The sequence below is a fragment of the Thamnophis elegans genome, chromosome 15 (assembly GCF_009769535.1).
Source record: "Thamnophis elegans isolate rThaEle1 chromosome 15, rThaEle1.pri, whole genome shotgun sequence".
In the NCBI taxonomy this organism is placed as follows: domain Eukaryota; kingdom Metazoa; phylum Chordata; class Lepidosauria; order Squamata; family Colubridae; genus Thamnophis; species Thamnophis elegans.
The window spans coordinates 46,878,288-46,896,115 of NC_045555.1; the positions used below are offsets into that span (position 1 = coordinate 46,878,288).

General features: G+C 41.2%; 1 protein-coding gene across 2 annotated transcripts in view; it reads right to left on the reverse strand.

The window, feature by feature from the left end:
* Positions 1-17,828, reverse strand: part of BTAF1 (B-TFIID TATA-box binding protein associated factor 1) — a 75,291-nt gene that overhangs the window by 3,317 nt on the left and 54,146 nt on the right. For both annotated transcript variants that reach the window (XM_032231657.1, XM_032231655.1), the window contains exons 21-36: positions 16,300-16,490; positions 14,947-15,100; positions 14,754-14,863; positions 13,822-14,023; positions 12,650-12,798; positions 11,735-11,887; positions 11,256-11,377; positions 10,990-11,157; positions 10,245-10,322; positions 9,890-10,019; positions 8,358-8,499; positions 8,109-8,239; positions 6,282-6,407; positions 4,051-4,203; positions 2,362-2,573; positions 294-453 (exon numbers count right to left, since the gene is read on the reverse strand). In XM_032231657.1, coding sequence (XP_032087548.1) covers positions 294-453; positions 2,362-2,573; positions 4,051-4,203; positions 6,282-6,407; positions 8,109-8,239; positions 8,358-8,499; positions 9,890-10,019; positions 10,245-10,322; positions 10,990-11,157; positions 11,256-11,377; positions 11,735-11,887; positions 12,650-12,798; positions 13,822-14,023; positions 14,754-14,863; positions 14,947-15,100; positions 16,300-16,490 — 2,381 coding nt within the window. The remainder of the gene's footprint in view (positions 1-293; positions 454-2,361; positions 2,574-4,050; positions 4,204-6,281; positions 6,408-8,108; positions 8,240-8,357; positions 8,500-9,889; positions 10,020-10,244; positions 10,323-10,989; positions 11,158-11,255; positions 11,378-11,734; positions 11,888-12,649; positions 12,799-13,821; positions 14,024-14,753; positions 14,864-14,946; positions 15,101-16,299; positions 16,491-17,828) is intronic.

The following is a 17,828-nucleotide window of genomic DNA, read 5'->3' on the forward strand; positions in this document are numbered from 1 at the left end:
ACAAGCCTTGAATGTAAGAGCAGTAAGAACACAAACCGTGCTTAAATGAAATGTTTTTTTCAGACTCATCATTTAATTTGTAAAATACAGTTCCTGTCTTTACTCTAAAACCTTTCAGGTTTGATTTAGTATTTTATAACATAATGTTATAAATCAAATTAAATAGTATTTTGGTAACAAATTAAAAGAAACAAAAACAGAAAAACCAAAAGCCTAAATGATTCACCATGTATACGGCATTGGTTTCAGAAATGTCAGCTTATCTTCAACGATCTGGGTTAATCTTTTTTTACCTGGCCAATACGATGTGCCCGATCCATCGCCTGGAGGTCTTTCATTGGATTCCAATCGTGTTCAACGAATACCACGGTATCAGCTCCAGTCAGGTTAAGGCCCAGTCCACCAACGTGAGTAGTAAGCAACAACACATCTATGGACGGGTCATTGTTGAACCTGTCAATTAAAATAAACCCAACAATGACGGCAGCTGGAATGAAGATGTCACTTCTCTACTTCCATCCTACTGTTGCTGGCTACAATGCTTAAGTTGTAGCCAATCTAATCTAAAATACTGATGTTCTATCGGGTTGCTGTTATTATATCGTCCTACAAATACAAAAGGTGAAATTGAATCACTCGTTTTGCGGTGCATCGTTTCTAACAACAGCTCCCCTTGCGAAATGAAAGATTAACGGGTTTATTGAAATAAGTGAAGAATTAATTGGACACTTTCATATATGGAAGATAGCCAGAAAACTATCCAGAAGATTAAGAATAGGAGAATTTTGGTCGGGTGGGAAGAAAGGTTACCATTTCCCTCCCCAGGAATCACCCCTGCCCCCAAATGTAGTAATTAGACTTTTAAAGAAATCAACTGGCACCAGTGAAGATTTTTGAAGTTTCAATAAGGAACATTTACAAGTTCTGCTCTCTGACTCCTGTGCCAGGCCGATCGCAGAGCGCACAAGACGAAGTTCGTCCAAAGGAAAAAGTTTCCGAAGGTAAAAACTCAAAAGGGGGAAAAAAGGAAAAAAGGAAAAGGGGAAAAAAAGGAAAAAAATTCGCGCCGAGGAGAGCCAGGTATTTAGCTCCTTCTGGGTTGAAGACTGAAGTTAATCTGGGGAGTCAGAGGAGGGGTAGAGGTGTGGCCTCAGTCTCCGGGCAGATGGGCCGTGACAATACCCAGCTGTGACTCCTCCCACGCCCCACTTCGGAGACGGAAAAGTTATCCAAAAAGACATTTCACCCAGGGATGCTCAAATCCATTGCAGATTAGGAGCAATGATATAAAACACGTTCAGCTGTTTGGAAACTGCCATCCAAAGATTTGTGCCGCCATCGTACACGGGTGGCTAAAGACAATCTTTCACTTTTAATTAAATGTCAGCTTCATGAAATTTCAGCCGAGTCCTCTCAGTAGGAAAACATGAGGACATGACATTTTTTTCCCCTGCCTCAACTTGTCTACCTCCATTGGACGAGCTTTCGTTTTTTCAAAGACAGCTATTGCACTGTGAAAATCTTGGTTGTGATGAGGGGTTACTACAGAGAGCAAAGCAGCAGGCTTCAATGATAGAGCATTGCTGGCTGTTTTCTCACCCTGGGAAGGATCACAGCAGGATTTCCTTCTGACAAGGAGGGGATTTGTTTTTTTTCTTCTCCTTAACGAAGAATGTGTTGTTCTTTCTTCATTAATCAGCATTTTTCCCCTTCTTGGGAAAGAAATACCTCTACATCTCAAACATGGAGTCAAAGAAGCCACAGATCTGGATCAGGGCTGGGTTTCAACCGGTTCGTGGTGGTCCCCGCGGACCAGTTGGTCGGTGAACCCGGAAGTAAGTAATTTCCGGGAACGTCGAAGGGCCCACCCGCCCACCCTCCTTACCGGTCTTTGAAGGCTTCTGCGCTTCCACGCTGGCACATACAGTGCCTGCGCGATTCTCCGCGAGCAGCTGGAGCATCACGCAGGCGCTAAGACGCATGCGTGAACTGCACGTGTGAACGAGGACGCCGCCAGACCCGTCCCAACCATACTGGTTGGAACAGGATGAGCAACCCACCACTGATCTGGATGTCCCTGAGATTCAGGGTCGTACCGAGCATAGACTTGTCTTATCTACATTCCGCACGAATGGCCCCATTTATACATACCTTTACATTAGATAGTGGAGAGGAAAGATTTCCCAATTAGATACCAGGGGGCATATGGAACATATGCTGATGGGCAAGGGGAACTCACATACAGGGGCCAGGTGAGGTGAACACTTTAAGGTTAACAGCAAAACCACATCTATGTCAGCCAAAAAGAGGGCTGGGGGAACACGGCTTTGAATAGATTGAAACAAACAATGTTGGCTTTACCGTGAGACGATTGAGTGTCTCTGACCAGCCGGGATGCTGCCATCTAATCGCAGGTAGGTCACAGAGGGCAAGTGAGGCTTCAGAAGGTCATGTTCTACTATGTCCAGCATGCTCTTCAGTTGGCAGAAGATGAGAATTCGGTGTTGGGCAACTATCGTTTCGGTGCCGCTCTCTGAAGAGCCGCCATTTCCTAAGCCACAGTCGAGTAATAGCTTGAAGACCAAAACAACAACAACAAACCAACAAGAAAGAAACCATCAGTTCAGCCAGCTTCTCGAGGCCTTTTCCCCAAAAGAGCACCCAAGAAACTTTCACGTACTGATTATTGTATTTCTATCTCATTTTGAGGTTGGTTTGGATTACAGCAATGGTGTCAAACTCAATTTCATTGAGGGCCACATCAGTTTGACCTTTGGGGGGGGAGTGGATGTGTCTGGGCTGGGCATGGACAGCTTGACGTCCTGCAGCCCAAACACGGCCCTTCCGGGCTGTGTTTTTGCTGGCAAAGGCCCTGCGGACCGATCTTGCTGGGTGGCCCTGTGGGCCAGATCTAAGCACCCTGCAGGCGAGATCCGGCCTAAGGGCTTTGAGTTTGACACCCCTGGCTTACAGGGAAATGGACTCAACGTCACACATTTGGCACTTGGCCTCAGTCCAAGATCTGAACTATTACAATTCATTTGAAGTTACATTGTGACTGTGGAATAGTAGCTTAATGAGAGCATTTTTTCCCCCTTCACATTCTTGCTATTTAAGGACCAGGAGATTTGAAAAAAATCTCAGCTTCGGAGGTTCCAGAGACACAGTTTAAATGAAATCCAGCTGTGTGACCTTGGGCCAGTCTGTCCCTCTCAGCCCAACCCACCTCACAGAGTTGTTAGATGTAGGGGGGGAAAAAATAAGAGGAAGGAGCAGTATTAAGTATGTTCATTGCCTTAGGTTATTTATAAAAATAATAAAGGCGGGATAAAAAGAAACCTGAAACTAAACAATAATAATAATACTGGACTAAATGAAAAAAATAAAAAGTGACATCTTTATATTCTACTACACCAAATTGTGAAATAAGAGTTGCACTGAATCTTATACAGCAGGCTCAAATTCTGGCATTTTTTTGATACTAAATACTAGCTGAGAATTATACCAAATAATAAATTACCACTTCAAATTTGGTGAACACCAATAACTGAAACCTAGCTGCTATTTTTAAATAACTAAAAATTTACTACAAAGTTATGGCAAAACCGGAATGAGACTCTTAATCTCCTGGTAGCCCAAGGAGTTTGACTCATTTAAAAAAAGAACCTTTAAACTTAAGATGGCAACAAAGTTTTCTGTTAGTTACACATAATGCTACACATACAAAAATGTACTTTGTATGCTTCATGTTGCCTTCTCCACGGTTTCATCTTCTTAACATTTCTAGATATTCTTTTTTAACCACCAATTAATTAGTACACGGTGAAGGTTCTAGAACAGGGCTGTCAAACTCCTGGGTCCAAGGGCCCGGATGTGTCACCCGCTGGCCGTGCCCGGTTTACCGAAGGGGGAGGGGGAAAGGTCACGATACGTCACGTGACAACGCAAGTTTGATGCGCCTGTTCTAGAAGCTAGCAGAAGTGTCTTTCTGAATACATGTGGAAGAGTTATTGTCTAATAAATCAAATGCACAATCAAAGATTTGTCCACCTGTTTTAAAGCAGAGAGTTTAGGCGCATGCTGGATGTCCCGGAGAGAAGAATTCTCCGCTGCAAGCTTCTCCGTGATCCTTTTATGTTCTGGGTGATGAGCGGTTAAAACTAGTGCTGGGTGATTGCACAATTTCCTTAAATACTGCAATGCCTTTTTAGAAACAAGCCACAAAACAAGAAATCAAATGAGCATAAAGATTTTCAAAGATATATTGACTTCCTACATGGCAGAACACAGGAGGCGGCTGTTAAATGTGAAACCCTCTGCAAAGAAACGAGAGGAGATGGCTGGTTTGTCAATTGCCAGCCACAACTGATTTTAATCATTAACTAGTGTTCACACTGAGAAAGAGAAAGGCTGTTGGAAGTTTTAAGTGAAAGGGGTTGTTTTAGCAGAGGTAGTAAATTATTGTTCATGGCATTATTTTCCATCCTGTATTTGAGCTTGTTAAGTGGCCCAGAATCTTTGAAATTCCAGTGAGCTCTTTTACCCCTTTATCAAAAATGTTTCTTAATCCCATATGATTCTTTTTCTAAGGATACAAACTACTATACGCAGATGTGTTTATGGCTTTCATAGATAACAAAAATATTTTTGGATATTTTGTTGCTGAGCAATTTCGTAGGGAATCTTTCCTAAGAGCTCTTTTCAAACAGGTTTATTATCCTGTTTGGTTGGTTCTGCAGTTCTAAGGAATTTTACACTTACACACACTTGCAAAAAACCTCTTGTTTAAGTATGTCTTTTTGAAGTATTCTATCAAAAGATGCTTTTCTTTTTTCCCCTTCATAGGTGCTATGAAAGCTCACATTTATAAATATATTTTATCTTTAAACCTTCAATTTTACATTCCTTTTAATATGTTTTGTCAAGCCTTTTTCATTCAATGTGGAGGGTTTCAAGCTATTTTCATGAGGCCGGTTCAGTTTGCGCTGAACCGGGGGGGGGGGGGGATCTCATGAAAATAGCTCTCTTTATCTTGATAATCATCTTTTGAAATCAAGAGCCGCATGTCTCCGAAATCCCACGCTGTGGAAATAATAGCAAAATCAGCACCCGTTGGTATTAAAACGGAGACGTTAAATAATTTATGATCAAACTTCGAAGCTTTAGTTCAAACCTGTTATTGCCTTTTCTGAATTTTAGAAGGTGGACACTCAGCTTCCTCTTTTACTTCCTTCTCTTATGGAGCCAGACCATCCCCAAGAGTTTAGAAGACTCATTGCCATTCAAGGGGAGACCTCATCTCCATCCAAAGGATGTGATACCTTGCAGTCTCTGATCTAAAAGTTAGTCCCCCTTAATGGTATTGGTGGCTCAAGGGAACACTTCACAGGATCAGTGCATAAATACAATATCTAATGGTGCCGAGGTGGTGCAATGGTTAGGGTGCAGTACTGCAGGCCACTTCAGCTGACTGCTATCTGCAGTTCGGCGGTTCTAATCTCACCGTTGACTCAGCCTTCCATCCTTCCGAGGTGGGTGAAATGAGGACCCAGATTGTTGTTGGGGGCGATATGCTGACTCTGTAAACCGCTTAGAGAGGGCTGAAAGCCCTATGAAGCGGTATATAAGTCTAACTGCTATTGCTATTGCTGGGACTAACGTGTAATTTGGATTTAAGTGAGAGGGAGTTGTGCAGAGTCAGCCTCATCCTCTCTTCTCAATTCCCACCTGAGTCCGGTAACAAGGCAGAGTCAGGACACCAGGAAGCCTTCTGCGCCTTGTCCTGATCTTCACATTCTATGATGCTTCATGACCGTTTGGCCTTTCAATGGTCCAACCTGGTCAATCTACCGGAGTCTCTTGTCACATGCTTGGATAAGCAGATCCTCGTCTCACTGAACCTCCCCTGGTTTAGCTAGCAAGGTAAAATAGGGTTATATTTAATTTACAGGGCTTAATGATCCAACTTGAGGAACGTCTAGCTCAGTGTTTCTCAACCTTGGCGACTTTAAGTCCCATGGACTTCAACTCCCAGAATCCCCCAGCCAGCTATGCTGGCTGGGGGATTCTGGGCGTTGAAGTCCACGGGACTTAAAGTCGCCAAGGTTGAGAAACACTGAGCTAGCTTACAAAGCCTCCCCACCTGCACTGTTAGGGCCAGGATGCAATTTAGATCAGCTATGTTTCTCTGCAAAGGGGCGCTAAGTAGGGAAATGCGTCTGTGCTGAGAGGCTGGAGTTCAGGGTTTTGCATCTCATGAGGTAGCAAAATGCATTTCCAACCTGAAATACGTGTCCTGTAGCTTTAAGCTTTGGCTTTTCAGTCTCTTCGGTGAGCGAAGCTGATGAAACTGTTTCATCGACATCACATTTGGCACGAGACTTTGCAAAATCTTCATAAAGCTGAACCTATCAAAAGAAACAAATGTACGTATTATTTACAGTTACAGCAATTGGGAGCCTGGTTGGTGTAGTGATTAAAGGACGGCTGGACTAAAACGCAGGAGATCACGAGTTCCCCTTCTCCCTCAGGCAGAGGGAGTGCTACCAAAAGGGCGTTTGGGGGCCTTTGGCCCAGTCACTCTCCCTCCGCCCACAGGGGGTTTCTTGAGGGAAAGGAAGGGATAACAACATTACGGGCACCCCCTAAAGCTGTACACAGGGAAGGTCAAATTGATATTTTAACACTTGCAGCAATCTCTACTCTTTGAAATACTTGCATACTATGGGTTAATAATCTCTTTACACTTTGCTTTTAATTTATTTGCAGGGAATGTAAAATTATTATTATTACTACCCCAAAAAACACCACTTTAAAGAGACCTGCTCAATCAGACCATTTTTTTTTTACAAGAAGCATTTTCGGTTTGCATAAAAAAAAGATGAACTGTCACCGGATGAGTCTTTTAAAAAGCTAAACTGGCTGTATCCTCCCCACTAGGAAAATGTCAAATCCTAGTTTAGCAACCAAATGCTACATCAACATTATAGTGGCTCTAATAAGCTAAATTAAAACTGCTAAATGATTCTATTGTATCCTACAGGTTACTTACACGTAGGATTGAGTGAAATCAAGTTTCAATCAAAACACTACTGTATTTCCAAGGGAAAAGCCAATGCAGGGAAGTCACCACTTCAATTTTCCAACAGCAAGAGAAGCTGCCTTTACAAAAGGCATCACTTTCGCTGCTGGTACCTATCTCTATTTCATACATTTCTCCATTTTCCCAATTAAACTCTTAAATGAGATATGGGGCTGCAAAAAGAAGGGACAAAAATCACAGCCTCCTCCCTTTGTCAGAAAAATATACTGGATTCAATCTATCTTTGGAGGCAACTGCTTCAATAAATAGGGGCACAATAGCCTAGGAGTTAAGATGCTGGGTTTGTATTCCGTGTGCCTTGACACGTGACCACGAAAGCGTCTTCAGATAACAGTGGCTCCTTGGCAAGGAAACGGAGATGAGCACCTGGGTACTTGAGAGACCGCCTGCTGCCAATTACCTCCCTAAGACCCATTAGATCACACAGGGCAGGCCTCCTCCGGGTTCCGTCTACCAGCCAATGCCATCTGGCTACTACCCGGGGGAGGGCCTTCTCTGTGGCGGCTCCGGCCCTTTGGAACGAGCTCCCCGCAGAGAGTCGGACCCTCACCTCTCTCCAGGCCTTCCAAAAAGCCGTTAAAACCTGGCTGTGTTGGCAGGCCTGGGGTCGATGAGTTCCCTTCCCCTCTCGAATCGTGTGTCTGTTGGTTGTTTTTAAATGCCCTGTATTTTGTAGTTTTTGTGTTTTTCCCTTCCCCTCCTTCGGGTTTGTGTGCCGCCCTGAGTCCCGCAGGGGAATAGGGCGGCATATAAATAAAACGAAACTCAAACTCAAACCAACCCCCTAAAGCCGGACACGAATGGTCAGGGCAAACTTTTTACCTTTTAAATCAATAAATATAGCAGATTTTTACTTCAGGGGTAAATAGTTTCCCGGCACACTTTCAACCATATGGTGAAAAAATCCATTTAGAGCAAGCAAAGGATTTGGGAAACCCCCCCCCCCCCAAATGATTCTTCTCTTCTTGTTCTAAATGTCAATTGTGATTCAAATTAAGTAACTTGCCTGGAGGGTGCTGAGAATACAGTAATAGTCTTGAATGATTTTTGGTGGAAGATCTTGCAAGACGTCCTCCTTCATCCTTCGTAATAAAAAGGGCAGGACTTGCCTGTGTAAGGCCTCCATTGCAAGGACACCTGCAAAGGCCCGTAAGAAAATGTGAGTGAAACATTTAACATTCTTCCACTGAACCCCAGAGTAGGAGTCATGAGTTCCTCCAAAAGGAAAGGAATTTTACTAAGCGGTGTTTCTTACCTGCCTCCTGTTCTCGGCTAGAGCTCCGGGCGTCTCTACTTGCTAATATGGGTTTGCCATAACGAGCTGCAAACTGACGCTCGGTGCCCAAAAATCCCGGCATAAGGAAATCAAAGAGTGACCACAATTCTAAGACATTGTTCTGAAAGAAAAAGATAAGATAGGGGAAAAATGTAAACAATAGCAAGCTGGCCATTTGCAGTAAAAATTATAGCGAATTTATAGCAAAATAGAGAAATTCATGGTGACTGCCCACTTGATTCCACAAATGTTCTGGCATGAGTTCAGCGGTTCTAATCTCACCAGCTCAGGGTTGACTCAGCCTTCCATCCTTCCGAGGTGGGTGAAATGAGGACCCGGATTGTTGGGGGTGATATGCTGACTCTGTAAAACCGCTTAGAGAGGGCTGAAAGCCCTATGAAGCGGTATATAAGTCTAACTGCTATTGCTATGAGACACGCATGAAAAAACGAGTCCATATAAATTCAAACTGTAAAATCAAAGCATCCGAAAGGTGCACTCTGCAGAAATAGCAATGGCACCCCTCCACAAAAATTTAAAGGCCACCACAATCTCTGGGGAAAAATTGGTACAACTATTTCAAAGATTTCCCTCGCTGCCTGAATGCATAAGTGACAGTTGTTCCACTGAGGAGGCCCAGGACTCTTAGTGCAACATGCAGAGCTGGGAAAAACTTCCCAAACACCTCTACCAGCTCTTGAGGAAGGGTGTCTCATTCATGCCGACATGCTTTGCACAGCGATACTTAGTAATCAACACCATGCCTAGAATTTGGCAGTCAAACATGTGGATGCCCTACATGGCCTAGGACCTGGATATCTCCGTGACCGCCTCCTGCAACATACCTCCCAGCGCCCAATAAGATCTCACAGGGCGGGCCTTCTCCGGGTACCGTCGGCTACGCAGTGCTGTCTGGCGGCTCCTCGGGGGAGAGCCTTCTCTGTTGCTGCCCCGGCCCTTTGGAACGATCTACCCTCTGAGATCCGGACCCTCCCCACTCTCTCGGCCTTCCGTAAGTCTGTTTAGACCTGGCTGTTCCGGCAGGCCTGGGGCTGTTGATCTTGATTGAACTTCAGCCCCATTAAAACTGAGTGTGTGTTGTGTTTTGTTTTTAAGTTTCTGTCTTGTATTTTTAAATCTTTTTTTTAAATATTTTTAAACTGCTTTTATGTAAGCTGCCAGGAGTCCTTCGGGATTGGGCGGCCTACAAATCTATTAAAATTGACAAAATTGACAAATTGGATATCCAGCATCCTCTCATGAGGGAGGCTTACATCAGGGGGTCTCCAACCTTGGCGACTTTAAGACTTGTGGACTTCAACACCCAGAGTTCTGGGAGTTGAAGTCCACAAGTCTTAAACGTTGTTGGACACTCCTGACTTACACTAAGTGATTCCAAGGTCTTTAATCTCGCCCCTCAATATATCCCCTCGGCTGAACTAAACAAGTAGTTTTTAGAAACTGAAAAATCTGTTTCTCCAGTACCATGAGCCCTCTTGGACATGAATTACCTGGATTGGTGTCCCAGAGAGAATTATTCGGTAGTTGGCAGCCAGCTGCTTTATAGCTTTTGATAGCTTCGTTTTCCCATTTTTGATGACATGTCCTTCATCAAGAATACAGTAATTGAATTTAATATTTCTAGGAAAGAAGATGCCATTAATTGGTTTTAGTTGCTTTAAAGCAGGGGTGTCCAACCCGCTTGCATCACGGGCCATACTGTGATGTATCACAATGTTTTTTTGCCTTCACGGAGCTGGGATGGGTGTGGCCTGTTCTGGCCATACCCGCCCCGTGGGCCGCCAGTTTGACAGGCTTATTTCAAAGCATATGAAACACATAATTTTTTTTAAAAATAGCTCTCACCTGAAAAAATCAATGTCATTTCTCACAACATCATAAGAAGCTACAATTAGGTTGTGTCTTTTTACATGGTGTTGTAATCTGAGAGAGACAAAACATAAAGGAATTAAGCTTTTATATTACAGCATAAAACCCTAAAGGTAAAGATTCCCGTCGCACATATGCTAGTTGTTCCTAACTCTAGGGGGCAGTGCTCATCTCCGTTTCGAAAGCTGAAGAGCCAGCGCTGTCCGAAGACATCTCCATAGTCATGTGGCTAGCATGACTAAACGCCAAAGGCGCACGGAACGCTGTTACCTTCCCACCAAAAGTGGTTCCTATTTTTTCTACTTGCATTTTTACATGCTTTCGAACTGCTAGGTTGGCGGAAACTGGGACAAGTAACGGGAGCTCACTCTGTTATGCAGCACTAGGGATTTGAACCGCCGAACTTTCTGATCAACAAGCTCACTGTCTTAGCCACCGAGTCACCGCATCCTATCAACCCTACAAGCTACAATAAAGAACTGCTAGGGTGGCAGAAAATGGGACAGGTAACGGGTGTTCACTCCATTATACAGCACTAGGGATTCGAACCGCTGAACTGCCGACCTTTCTCATCGACAAGCTCAGCATCTTAGCCACTGAGCCACCTTGTCCCGTGTCAACCCTACCAGCTACAAAAAAGATTTTAAAAATTCAAATAATTCCAAGAAAAAAGGAAACGGTTCAAACCACCAAACGTAACATTTTTAAATGCGTCACTTACCTTGCCCGTTCCGTTGGAGGGCCAGTATAGTGCAAAGGATTCAAAAACTCCTTGGAACAAAATTTGCCCACTTCATCCACCCAATGACCTGTCAGGGTGGGCGGGCACACCACCAAGGATGGGAGTGGAATGCTATCAGCCATCTTAGTTCTTGCGTATTCTTGGGCCCTTTGGAGAACAGTAGAAGAATATTCATTCGTTCACTTATTGTACCGGAAAAAAAAACATTTGGAGAAATACTGAGCAGGAGTAACTATGTTGTCTACCTGAGAAAGTGATCTCCTGCAAGAATGCAGATGGACTGCAGGGTTTTTCCCAAGCCCATATCATCACACAGGATACCGTGAAGTTTGTATTTGTTGAGAAAAGCTAACCAGTTCACACCTTCCTGTAAGATATGACAGAGATCCTAATAATGTGGGAGCTGAAAGAGCTGGTCTTCTTTTATTTACTGTTATATTTACATATGCCTTTCCCTCTCAATAAAGACCACTGAAGCGGTTTCCAAGTTATATGATTTTGACAATTTAAAACGCGGCAAAACTGAAAAATGAGTTGAGTAGTAAAAAATTTCAAAAACACCAATGAAATGTGAACAGCTTACTTGCCAATCTAAAGCACCCTTCTTCAAATGGATTATTTCATCTTACGTATCTGAAGAAGTTTTATAATAGAGGATACATTAAAAAAAAAAAAACCAGATGAGAACCCAAGGCCTCAAACTATTTAACAAATCAAAACTTACTTGCTGATATTTTCTGAGTTCTGCTTTAATTGGTACTGGGATTTTATAATTTTCTAGTTTTTTCCCATCCAATAATTGTTCCAAGAAATGGCGCTCTTTGGCTTTTATTTTAATTAAATCTTCAGACATATTTGGGGGATCTGGAATACCAGCCTGAAAGAAAAGATAGAAGTACAAGTTCAAAATTGAATACTTGGTTTGGCCAAGATGGTGTATCTATTAGGATCTGGTTTCTGCTAAAAAGGCAAATTAAAGTCACACCGTTTTAAGAGTTTGCAAAATGCAAACCTTGACGTTAGTCAAATATTTAAGCAAACTTGCATAGTAATTTACTATCAGAATAGCTTGTAATTTAGAATGAAAAAAGGGGTGTTCTGAAAGGCCAAGCAATGATGGAGAACTGACAAAATGATAACTCTAAATCAGTGTTTCTCAACCTTGGCGACTTTAAGTCCTGTGGACTTCAACTCCCAGAATCCCCCAGCCAGCTGTGCTGGCTGGGGGACTCTGGGAGTTGAAGTCCACAGGACTTAAAGTCACCAAGGTTGAGAAACACTGCTCTAAATGAAATAAAGCTTTATATAGAAAACATATTCTTTAAACAATGCAGAACTGTAGCATCCCCATGGTCATGTGATCACCATTTTGCAACCTTCTTGGTTGGCTTCCGACAAGCAAAGTCAGCGGGGGAAAAGCCGGGTTCGCGTAACAATCACGTGAGTCGCTTAACAACTGCAGCAATTTGCTTAACCGTGGCTGTAAACTTGGGTGCAACTCACTTAATGCCTTGCTCAGCAGTGGAAATTCTGGTTCCAGCTGTGGCTATAAGTCCTTCCTGCAGCTCAAGCACCAATTCAGGGGACAAAGAAAGGTGACCCATCTTGAGACACAAGAGGAAAGGGGGTCTTGACTTACCTCAAGCGGCATTAATCTAATCAGAGTTGCAAAGCATTGAGTAGCCATGAAACGGACACTGTCTGTCTGATCACTCATTCTGCCCAGGACAGGAACCACAAGCAGGACTATATAGGGAATAATTCCAACATCTAATTGCTCCATTATAGCTGCAGATTCGTTGTTAAGGATTTCTTTCTTATTAGCAATAGAAACTTTTTTTTTACACCAGAAACGATTCTATCAGATGAAACATTTGAGACGGTAAATAATACTTGAAGATGCAGATGTTAAAACACTTGTAACCAAACGACATGCTGCATGTGATGATGGCTTTCCCCCCCCCCTTTTTTCTTCCCCTTTTTTGGGTCTTTTCCTTTATTTATTTTTTTTAAACCCTAGGTTATTGTGGTGTCTATTAAATATATAACAGAGAGATACGGGGTGTGTGTATGGGGGGAAACGTAGTAGGGATGCACCTGTAATCAAATGACATACTGTATGGGATGATGGGTTCCCCCCCCCTTTTTTCCTTTTCCCTTTTCCTTTTTTTCTATTGTTATGTGATTATGTTGTCTATGTAACAAAAATAAAATAAAATTTAAAAAAACAACAACAACAGGAATATCATTCAGAGGATCTTTTCATATTCCTGTCATTTCTTTAAGTCCCCACGTTTTCCTTATCCGCTAGATTTGGTTTCTTCGATTTGATTTTTCTGTTCTCAATTATTAGGTTTAAGTTCTGCCTTTTAACTCTGAATTGTACGAATTATGAGAATCCTGGCGTACAAAACATAAAACAGAACTCCTTCAGTTGCACCCATAGCAATTTCTAGCAGATAACATTCAATAATCACATTTTAAAAATTGAATAATAGAGTTTATTGTACATCTTAATAAAATGTGTGATTATATTAAAAAAAAAGAAGAAAAAAAGAAACTATTCTATCATTTCCCTCCCCACCCCACAAACTTTTGCCCCTCTGGGTTCCAGTTGACCAAGGAGAGGCACCTCCCCTGCTGAGCTCTGCGGTTTATCTACTTAATCAAGATAAAAGGAGAACATTCCTTTCTTTTATCCACCTTGGAAGGTTATTGCTTTCAAGCAGCCAATTTCAGAATTAGGTTTTATTTAGACAAAGCTAGCCTTTCCCACAGAGGCAGACCACAAAAAGAATTTAGCAAGGATACCGCCGAGAGCTTCAATTGCGCCTTCTTGCTTGGTACTATCATCTATCGCTCCCAGCCAAGGAAGAACCTTTTCTAGAAAAATATGAATGGTTTCCACGGTAGCTATTTTGCTCATTACACCCACACAACGGGCAGCCATGTGCCTCACTGCAGTGCTGGGGTGTTGAAGGCACATACAAAGATAAGGCAAGTGCTGTATTAACTGGGGAAAAAACAAACAAACTCATGGATCAGTCACAGGTACAGCAAAGGTTACTGAAGATACTCTATCAAAAGACGAAGCTATTTTAGTTCATTGTTAGTGTGAGTTATTCACGATGCTGAATACATGATTTATCTACCTGCCATGGAACAAGGACAGGGAAATGTCAAAGTGTGTTTGAACAATCAGAAACAGACACAGGCATATGATGGTGCGCAACACAGTTATCTAGAGCCTTATTTTTAAAGATGTGGTCCAAACATTATTATGCTAGGAAGAACGGCTTTTAAAATAGCTTCAAGAATGGTTGCCTTTTAAGCTCTTAGAACAAGTATTAGAACAACTCTTAGAAATCTCTTTCAAAAAAGAAAATAGGGTCAATTTAAATGTAAAAATAGAATAAAAATGCTATTGTCACTTTAAACGTACTAATCAACATACATTAAAAATAAATTTTGTTGCATTCAGCTCTCAAAAGATAATCATTATGCAATATGCATATACCCACACAAACACACATTATGTATGAGAGAGAAACATCACAGTTTAATTCGAATGTACACACATACATGGCGGGGAAAAAAAAGAATCCTGTGAGTTTACATAAAAATCATAACATTTTAATTGCAGTTGGCAGTTCTAACCATTATTCCAAATTTAAGAAAAAGCAAAAACAAATATTATTGAACCCCAGTGAAAATGCTAACTATTTCTAAACAAAATTTAGTACCAGAGTGCGAAGCCGAATATCCATAGAAGCTGCAGTTATTTCAAAAACCTGTAGAGAATTCACCAATTCCTGAGCTGGTCCATCTCCTTTCTCCAAGAGTAACTTTCGATCTATTACAGAAACTAGTATTAGATATATATATTTTTTTTTCATTGAAATTTTAAATTAGCCAAGCCTTAAGAAATACACCTACCAAAGTTATTTATATCGATACTGTTCTTTAAGGACCCAACCATAGTATCCCAAAGATGTGGCAAGCCTACTGCCATTTCATCTCCAAAATGCTTCGCTATAGTGGATAAAGTAAATTCTGCTCCTCTCCGCTGTACAATGTAGGGCTTCTGAGCCTAGAATTTAATAAGATAATTTAAAAGCAAATAAAGGCAAATAAAATAGCATGTTAGTATCTAATGCAGTTACTCCAGGAAAAAAATAGGGTGCTCTCCCAGAGTTTCCATCTATCAAATAGATAAAGAGAAATTGAAGTGGGAAGTATACTACTAAAAAGTTGGCTTTTCCAGCAAGCCAGCCTGGCCTGAACAAAACAAATCAAATTATTGATTACTGCTAATTTTAATTTGAATTCTTTTTTTAAAAAAAAGTGTCATTGTCAATTTTAATTGGGTTTGGGATATCCTGTTTAATTTCTTTTTAACTTTTTTATTATATGTTTCTTTTAATGTTGCACGCCGTCCTGAGTCCTTGGGAGAAGGGCGGCATATAAATCGAATAAACCTAAACCTAAACTACAAAATATCAAATATTGATCCAAAAAAAGGACCAACATGGGGGGAGCATAAAAGTCAGTGATCAATTCTCTCAACTTTAAAACTGACCTCTACTGCATAACATATCTTAGTAGATTAATATGGTATAATCAATATCAGGATGACGGCTAAAATTTTGTTTCCCATTGTTTTTAACTCACACACGAGTAATTTAAAATTAATTGAAATGTTTCAAACTCAATGTAAAATTCAGCGAAATGTAGGGATGTTTTTATAATGGAAATTCAACAATGATGAGAAAAGGGATCAGTAAAAGAACTATAATTGCTTCAAATCACAATGCTTTTTTTATTTAAAAAAAGGTACATTTAATTTCCAAGATTTCAAGTTGTCAAGCTGGGAATAACACATACAGATGATTCTTTGTGAAGGGGCTAGCAGGATTAAAAAAAGAAACACAACAATATTGGCTAGCAACCTTGTTCTTTCCTTCCATTCTTGCCTTTCTTGTTCTTTTGTAAAATTGATCCTACAAGTCTAAGAAATCAACGTGTCTCGTTTTCTCAGAAGCAATGAAAGTGTGAAAAGAAGGCCAGAAGGAGGTCAGTCTAAGCATGGACAAAAGCTTCCCTCGTTTCCATTAAAAGAAAGAAAGAAAAGAGGGAGTGGGAGGGAAGAATGTTATGACCAAGGAAAGAAAATAGGACAGTGTTTCTCAACCTTGGCAACTTGAAGATGTCCGGACTTCAACTCCCAGAATTCCCCAGCCAGCGAACCGTGTAATGTTTGCAAAACTGAAAATTAAACTTTGTACCCACTTCATCGAGCTCTGTTGTTACATTTCCACTCGTGCTTGCAGGCAAATCTCCGATTTGGGCTTTGGTGGCTTTCGGTGTTGGACCCCGTCGGCTTGTGATGGCAAATGCAGCTTTTTGGTGCCTATATAGCGTAATTATACCTCGGTGCTTGGTGACTGTATGATGCATCCCATCTCTTTCAGAATTAGACCCTATAAAAAGGTGGCAATTAAAAAAATTCTGATGGAAGCAGCAGGGATGGTCACAAACGTGCTCCCTTCTCCCAAATTGTAATGGAAAAGGAAATTAAGAGAGAAAAATCAATCCCTAATATTAATTCTTTAAAAACAACAACCCAAACTTGAAATTCTAAGGGATTATGATCACTAGAATATTTGGTTTGAAATTCAGAGCAACACGCTGGCAGGATAACAAGGGAAATGTACATGGCACAGAGTCACTTGTTTTGTGAGATGAACAGATGAATGAATGAATGAAGAGAGAGAGAGAGAAAGATCAATCTGAATTATTCTGAGACAGACATAGAATTAGGAAACACTTATGAAACTTAGCAAATTAGTATGGAACAATAATTAAGACTGCTGCAACAAAAGAGACACACAAATTCAAGTTTCTGCTTGTTAAAGTCACTGGATGAATTATTATAGCTCAATCTAATCCTTTACGATGGGATGTGGTAGAGAGATTAAATAAACTAAGGCGTATTTCTGGGTAAAATGTGGGAGGTACAAATAAGTACAGTAATGTATTATTATTTTTTTCTCTCTTTGGCTTTACTTCTCCCACTTTTTTGTCACCATCTTTGCTGCTTCTATCAGAGAGGAGTTAATAATGAAGTCACAGGGATTAGAAAAGGCCTCAACATGTAAAGGCTTTCATTTCACAGGATGATGGATCTGGAAAATAATGATTATTTTTCTGGGAGTCTGAGTAAAAGTAAGCAGTTTCAAATTCAAATCCTATAGTGAATGGTGGTTCACAAAAGCCAATAATATTCCAGAAGAACTCAGTGAATGTTTGAGGAACATGAAGCATATTTTAAAGTGACACTTCTAAATGCTGAAGACATACATTATATGAAAGTGTTATGATGATGAACCAATATGTTGAAAGGACAAATTACTTAACCAAACTTGCCGAACGTCTGTGATATTGTAATCTTATCCTAGATTCACAGATTGTGCTAAGGAACAATGTGATTTTTCAGGTTTTGGCTCAGATAGCAAAATAATCTCAACTTATGCCACAACTCCCAGCTTAGCAAGATGGAGGAGGAGGAGGAGGAGAGAAGCAACTTAGAACTGAGGAGAAATTTCCTGACAGTTAGAACAATTAATCAATGGAACAGAAGTTGCCTCCAGAAGTTGTGAATGCCCCAACACTGGAAGTCTTTAAGAAGATGTTGGGTAGCCATTTGTCTGAAACGGTATAGGGTTTCCTGCCTAGGCAGGGGGTTGGACTAGAATACCTCCAAGGTCCCTTCCAACTCTGCTATTGTATTGTATTGGTGAATGGAGCCTAATCATACA